The sequence below is a fragment of the Triticum urartu genome, chromosome 7A, assembly GCF_056163025.1.
Source record: "Triticum urartu cultivar PI428250 chromosome 7A, HENAU_Tu73, whole genome shotgun sequence".
NCBI classification, from domain to species: Eukaryota; Viridiplantae; Streptophyta; class Magnoliopsida; order Poales; family Poaceae; genus Triticum; species Triticum urartu.
Window position 1 is genome coordinate 18,116,120 of NC_141879.1, and position 7,346 is coordinate 18,123,465.

General features: G+C 45.8%; 1 protein-coding gene across 1 annotated transcript; it reads right to left on the reverse strand.

Annotated features, from left to right (window-relative positions):
- Window positions 1-2,485: 2,485 nt before the first annotated feature.
- Window positions 2,486-7,129, reverse strand: LOC147957030 (wall-associated receptor kinase 1-like). Its single transcript, XM_087537320.1, has 4 exons — window positions 6,786-7,129; window positions 4,690-5,763; window positions 4,413-4,598; window positions 2,486-3,816 (listed from the first exon to the last, which is right to left on the reverse strand). Exons 1-4 carry the CDS (start codon window positions 6,829-6,831, stop codon window positions 2,768-2,770), a joined length of 2,355 nt encoding a protein of 784 aa, XP_087393446.1. The 5' UTR covers window positions 6,832-7,129; the 3' UTR covers window positions 2,486-2,767.
- Between the last annotated feature and the right edge of the window lie 217 nt (window positions 7,130-7,346).

A 7,346-nucleotide genomic window follows, 5' to 3' on the forward strand; every position in this document is an offset into this window, starting at 1 on the left:
CACCGCATACCGGGCATGCGTTCAGATCCTTGTATGCACCGCGGTAGAGGATGCAGTCATTAGGGCATGCATGTATCTTCTGCACCTCCAATCCTAGAGGGCATACGACCTTCTTTGCTGCGTATGTACTGTCGGGCACTTCGTTATCCTTTGGAAGCTTCTTCTTCAATATTTTCAGTAGCTTCTCAAATCCATTGTCAGCCACAACATTCTCTGCCTTCCATTGCAGCAATTCCAGTACGATACCGAGCTTTGTGTTGCCATCTTCGCAATTGGGGTACAACCCTTTTTTGTGATCCTCTAACATGCGATCGAACTTCAGCTTCTCCTTTTGACTTTCGCATTGCGTCCTTGCATCGACAATGACCCGGCGGAGATCATCATCATCGGGTACATCATCTGGTTCCTCTTGATCTTCAGCAGCTTCACCCATTGCAACATCATTGGGCACATCGTCTGGTTCCTCTTGATCTTCACCAGCTCGCCCCGTTGCAGCATCACCGTATTCAGGGGGCACATAGTTGTCATCGTACGCTTCTTCTTCGCCGTCTTCCATCATAACCCCTATTTCTCCGTGCCTCGTCCAAACATTATAGTGTTCCATGAAACCCTTGTAAAGCAGGTGGGAGTGAAGGATTTTCCGGTTAGAGTAAGACATCATTTCCACATTTAGTGCATGGACAACACATAAAACCATTCTGCTTGTTTGCCTCAACCGCATCGAGAAACTCATGCACGCTCTTAATGTACTCGGAGGTGTGTCTGTCGCCATACATCCATTTCCGGTTCATCTGCGTGCATTATATATAATTAAGTGTGTCAAAAACCATTACAGAACATCATGAATAGGTAATTAAGTGACCAAATTGATAGAAGTTCATCATCACATTAAAACCAAAGTACATACATAGTTCTCATCTAGCAACATATAGCTCTTCAGAGCATCTAATTAACTTTCACCATACATTGAAACTATGTAAAACATTTCAATGCGAAAACAAATGCGATCATAATCGCAACCAAGGTAACAATTGATCCAACGGCATAATGATACCAAGCCTCGGTATGAATGGCATATTTTCTAATCTTTCTAATCTTCAACCGCATTGCATCCATCTTGATCTTGTGATCATCGACGACATCCGCAACATGCAACTCCAATATCATCTTCTCCTCCTCAATTTTTTTATTTTTTCCTTCAAGAAATTGTTTTCTTCTTCAACTAAATTTAGCCTCTCAACAATAGGGTCGGTTGGAATTTCCGGTTCAACCACCTCCTAGATAAATAAAATCTACGTCACGTTGGTCGGCATAATTGTCATAAACAATAAATGAACCAAATAGTTATAAAAAATAATATATACCACATCCGAATCATAGACAGGACGAGGGCCGACGGGGGCGGATACCAAAACCATCGCACTATATAATAAGAAGGAATAATATAAAAGTAAGAAAATGATACAAGTAAGAATATTTTTCCTTTCAGAAAGAAGATAAGAACAAGAGGCTCACCACGGTGGTGCCGGCGATGAGATTGGCGCGGGTGATCGACGGCGGTGAAGACGGGGACGGGGCGTGACGGACCGCTAAACCTAGACAAATATTGAGGAAAATGGAGATTGGAGGTCGAGCTTGGAGAGGAGAAAGCTTAAGTAGTGTGGCTCGGGCATTCCATCGAACACCTTGTGTGCATAGGAAGTGAGGTAGAGCACCACCAACCCCTCTCCACTCGGCGGCCAGAAAAAACAGAGCAGTGTGCTCTGCTCTTACGCGAGGGGGTATATATAGGCACCTCATTGATCCCGGTTGATGGCATGAACCAGAACTAAAGGGCAGCCTTTGGTCCCGGTTCAAGCCACCAACCGGGACCAATGGTGGTGGGCCAGGAGCGAGGCCCATTGGTCCCGGTTCGTCCCACCAACTGGGACCAAAAGGTTCAGACGAACCGGGACCAATGGCCCGCGTGGCCCGGCCGGCCCCTGGGCGGACAAACCGGGTCTAATGCCCCCATTGGTCCCGGTTCTGGACTGAACCGGGACTAATGGGCTGACCCGGCCTGGACCTTTGCCCTCTTTTCTACTAGTGACACTCTGCTTGGTCATCTAACACAAACAATAAGGAAACACGAATCGTATCCAAACACCGGCAACGACGAATGTTCTTGATTTCTTCGGATACAGACAGCAGCATCCAGATCCGATGATAGTACCCTGTGGCAAGATGCCTTCAAGATAGCACATTTCTGGTGCTATTGAGTGGGCACGAAAGTGTAGCTGGCTCCCTAAAATCAGAAGCTCGCATGTGTTGATGAACAACTATTTTTTTCCCTGGCCTCGGAAATGTCATGACCGGCCCTGGGAACATCACATTCAGTTACGTACAAAATCTGCCAGCATAGAACATCGCACGCGGACCCAGCAGCACGCCGTGTATGATATTTGAAGCTCTTACCCTTTATATCAAAAAAATTAGGAAAACGTGGAAGAAAATTGCAATAGGTTGGAGCAGGAGGTACGTCTTCTGTGTGCTGGGGTCTGTATGGCAGCACAATGGGGAACGAAATTAGGGAAAGAAAAGCCAGAGTTACAGCTTACAAAGAAAATTGCATAGTTCATCATGAGCATCATGCAGGAGACAACCTGGAAATAACTGACAGAACAGAAAATATAATTAAAATATAAATTTGCCGGGCATGAGCTTCATGTCGATGGAGAAGCGATGACACTCAAATAGCAATTGTGCTGACTGCTGATACACCTACCAACTAGGGAGATGGCGACTTGCGGGCATAACACTTTCTGATATTCTGGAGACGTTCTGCTATATCTGTCATCTCTGGCCTTTGATCCACATTACGGTGCAAGCACTCTCTGGCAATCTCAGCAAGACTATGGAGAACCTCAATGTCCTTACCTTCTCTGAGTTGACTTTGGAGAAGCTCAAAGTTCTCATCCTCCCCGAGATGTATGCCAGACGTCACATTTGCTCTGTTCTCTTTTGTGTAAGTCCCAAGATGATATATAGTATAGCCACAGTTATCACCACCAATTGCCTTATTTCCAGTAATGAGCTCGTAGAGCACAAGACCAAAACTATAAACATCACTTTTGTTGGTCAACAGGCCAGTTTCCCGATAGACTGGGTCCATATAATTTTTGTCACCAATGACCTCTTCACTATGCTGATCATTACCTCTAGCGATTAGCCTTGATATTCCAAAATCAGATATTTTTGGTACAAAATTATCATCCAAAAGTATGTTTGCAGGCTTAACATCACCATGTTGGATATTGGTAGAGGTCTTACAGTGCATATAAGCAAGCCCTTCTGCAGATTCTGCAGCAACGGCCAAACGTTGATCCATTGTGAGAGGAACCCTGTTTTTATCATGGAGAAGGTCTTCGAGGCTACCGTTGGGAACAAACTCATAAACCAAAATAGGGACATCAACCTCCAGACAGCAACCGACGAGCCTCACAATGTTCTTGTGGATGACTCTTGATTGGATAATGACCTCATTTGTGAATTGTTCTATCTGTGTTTTATCAGTATTTTTGGACTTCTTCACCGCAATACGCTGTTTATCATCAAGAAACCCCATGTATACCACACCGAAGGCACCACTTCCAAGAATACGGCTGTAATTCTTTGTAACTCGCCTCAACTCCTCCTCCTTGTAGATCTTTATGTTGTTTGTTTTCTCCAGCATAGGACCACCATTTCTTATGAAGAATTCTCTCATCCTTTTCTTCTCACTCAGGAAAACCGCAAATAGCACAAGCACAACAATGATGGAAATACCACCTACAACACCTGCATGTGAAATGATAATTTTCCATGATCGACCCTACCGAATAGAAAAGGCATAAACTTTCTTGCCGACAAGTCATCAATAAATGGAATGTCTAATTTTCTACGATATCAACAAGTTATTGATAAAACTAGTAACAGTAGATTGTTTATAATTTCATCCCAGATATCCTGAATAAACTAGTAGCTTACAAATTGTTTTGAACTTAATAAACACCAAACCTGTCATGACAAATTTATGTATTACCCAAATTATTTGATAAAAAAAGATGTATTACCCAATTCAATCCCAAATTACACGTCCATATTTATAAAAATTATTTTAACCTTTTTTTTGTGCCAGCTTGTGTTCTATATGTATACACCTAGCATTGCTATATATTATTTGTAGTTCCCTTTATAGAGTAAATAAACACCCCTTGGTACCAAGTATGTTGACCATACCTGGCATGAGTTCAGATACTACAACTTGTACCAAAGTTGAGAGGAATCAAAAATAAATAAAAAAATAGGAGTATAAATATGCACAAATTTGCCTTCCATATGGAATGCAAACATGAGAGCAGAGATCAGTTTTACTCCGATGCATGCCAGCTTACCTACAGCCATCTTAGCTGGCACGGGGAATTTCTCAGTGCAGGCTCCCGTCTTGCCGTCGCCTTTCATCCCGGGCTTACATGGACAGTCGTAGCCTCCTATCTTGTTCTTGCAGATCCCCCCACTGGAGCAGGGATACTGAGTTTGCAGTTCAGAATAATGTTCTCGGAGTTGACACTCGTCGATGTCTGCAGTGCCATCAGTCAAATTAGCTAACAGCAACAAGCAGATACTTATGAATTATAACAAGCATGCTATATATTGTCACGTTTGACAAACCTTGGCATCCACCAGCACCAGGGATGTAAGGGTTGCCATCGTAGTCCTCCCAACACTTGCAGACATAGCCGGTCCTATTTGATGCATCGACACATGAGCTGTTGCCGCTGAGACAGGCATAGCCTTGGGGTGGCTGCTGACCTTGCCGTGGGCACGAAAGATTGCCGACGGCGAAGGCCAAGACTTGAGGGACGCCCCTCGGAAACTTGTTGGAGAAGTAGGTCTCGTCCCCGTGGACATCCTCAGAGGAGTAGTTGTACCATCCCTTCTCCACCAGCATGCCGAAGGAGCAGGTTATGTTCTTCGCCGTACCCAAGTACCAGCCAGTTCTCTTGCTATCGGCCACCACCGTGGCTTGACATAATTCTTCGGGGAAGGTGGCCTCGCAGCAGCCTTGCCCACTGCAAGGGCCATCTTTGGCTGTAATACCATTGGGTTGGGAAATGCACTTAGTTCTTAAGCCTCCGTAGGAACCACGCATTGACGTAGACAACTCAACCTCGACGTTCAAGCCGACACCGATGAGAACATTTCGGATCGCCGAGATGAGAAAAGGCCCATCAGAATCGAGACGTGTTGTTACTTGGGTGAAGGAATGGTAGGGTTCTCTTGTTCCGCAGTCAGAGCTCACCGCGGCATACAGCCGCAACTCAGCTCGGGAGATCGAGATGTCCATGATCTCCATCTGTATAGTATCCCACCGGTCGCTCATGTTGCTTGTATGTTTGATGCCGTCCGTTGAGTAGGTACCGCCGGTGAAAACCTCTTGTGCATAAGTGTGGTCATCCAAGGAATCCACCAGAAAGAGGCGAGGTGGAAAGAACGTGTGGTTGCAGATGACCTCGAATCCTCCGAGGAAACAGCCAGGTCCCGTTCCGAAGGGGTAGGGGATTTTAAGGTTCCCGCACTCAGCGAGGCAGCGTGGGTTGATCGTCATGGGTGGAGCTTGCTCGCCACCTGCTAACTGCGCGCTTGCTGCTGCAAGTAGCAGTAACATCATCATCATCATCATCCATATCCTCTGGGTGGTTGCCATCGGAGACATGTTGGGTGGCACGCCTCCCGGTGTTCCTCCTGCAAGAAAGTAGGCGCAACTCTGTTATTCGAAGCAGAGTGTTGCTACTAGACTAGAGGAAAATGAAATGTAAATTGGGAAAAAAGCTATATTATTTGTGACATATCACCCGGCATGGCACGGCTTGCACGGGGATGATTTCCGCCCCCATATCATGCAAGTCGATCGCCATGCCACCACCGATTAGTGCACTAGCATGCCCTGCTCCGGCCGTGAATCCAACGCGTGACATGGTCCCGGAGCATGGCAAATGCCCATCAGACTGAATACAGAGAAAAAAGAAGAAAAAAAGATGCTCATCTAGTCCTAGGTACATCGGAACCCTATAGCCTTACAGGGACGAAAAATACATGGCATAAGTTTTTGAAAGAAAAAAAAACTAAAAGAAATCATGCACGTAGAGGATGGATACAAGTATGTACATGTGAAATTAGGAACTTAAATATAGCCGTCCAGAACTGTAAAAATTTAAGCAAAGTTAAACGACGCAGTAGAAGTTCCTTCGCGGTAAGGACCAAGGACATAGGTTGAGAATAGATTGCAACGGAATGCAATTACTGGTGGTGGCGGTGATATGTTTTCCAATGGGGTCGGGAGAGAAATAACGGTGTGTTTGTGGCTGCGGGTGGGTTGCTCGAGGGCGGATGTCAAAGTGTAAAATGGACTACCAAATGCTTAATTCCACCCTCAACCAGAACTCGGCCACAAATGAATCTGTGCCTGCATCTTCCTATACTTCGTACGTTGCCGCGCGTGCTGCTGGCAATGCCGTACGTCGTGGGTGCCCGTCCCGTGCTACCTGGATCTGCTGGCCAGCGAGGTTGGGCATCCATCCTCAAGGTGCGGTTCACTTCACTGCTGGTGCTGCCTTGCTAGCTGCAATGGCGTGAAACTCTATCTAATGCAGAAAAAATCCCACTCGGATCCCAGACACGAGGACACCAAGTAACACGATCGATACTAATCAGACAAAGTAGTAAACGAAGCAAACGTAACGCATGATCATACTCGCACTACATACCTGTTACTGCTGGGATGATCATATGGAAAGCTCTAGCCATCTCCATGCGTTTATGAGGAAACCAGCAGTGCCTACAAGCGTCCTCGCGAACCAGCAATCGTCAACCTCTTTTAATCCACGAATGTTGGTCTGGCAAACGGCCGGGAAGAAGAAACTGTCATATGTGATGAGCCTACTAGCAATAGAACCCGTGGGCTGGATCCATTCTTTCTGCTCGTGAAATCCACTAGGAATCTTTTCCATCCATTGAATGCGGACGGCCATGTGCCAACTTCCGGCCTTTTTCACTGTTTTGACATTGTCACGAAACTTTAGCACAAAATGAACTCCACACAAAATTATTTCACGATCTGACCCTTTTGCCGAAACGCAACGGCCTGTGGCGTTGCTGCCCTATTTGAAAACGCCAAACCCATCCACGTTGCTGATATGGTCGAGACGCTACGTGGCAGGGCAGAAACGCCAACGTGTGTGGCGTTGCTGCCCAAATATGAAACACCATTGTTAGTGGAGTTTTCAGCAACCTGTTCACATTTGCCACTTATTTATGAAGAGGAGCAA

Excerpts from the sequence above, each read along its gene's own strand:
- LOC147957030 (XM_087537320.1), bottom strand. The coding sequence starts at position 6,831 with ATGGAGATGGCTAGAGCTTTCCATATGATCATCCCAGCAGTAACAG. Across the intron at positions 5,764-6,785 it reads GATCATCCCAGCAGTAACAG|GAGGAACACCGGGAGGCGTG; the intron begins GTATGTAGTGCG and ends ACTTTCTTGCAG. Across the intron at positions 4,599-4,689 it reads TGGTGCTGGTGGATGCCAAG|ACATCGACGAGTGTCAACTC; the intron begins GTTTGTCAAACG and ends ATGGCACTGCAG.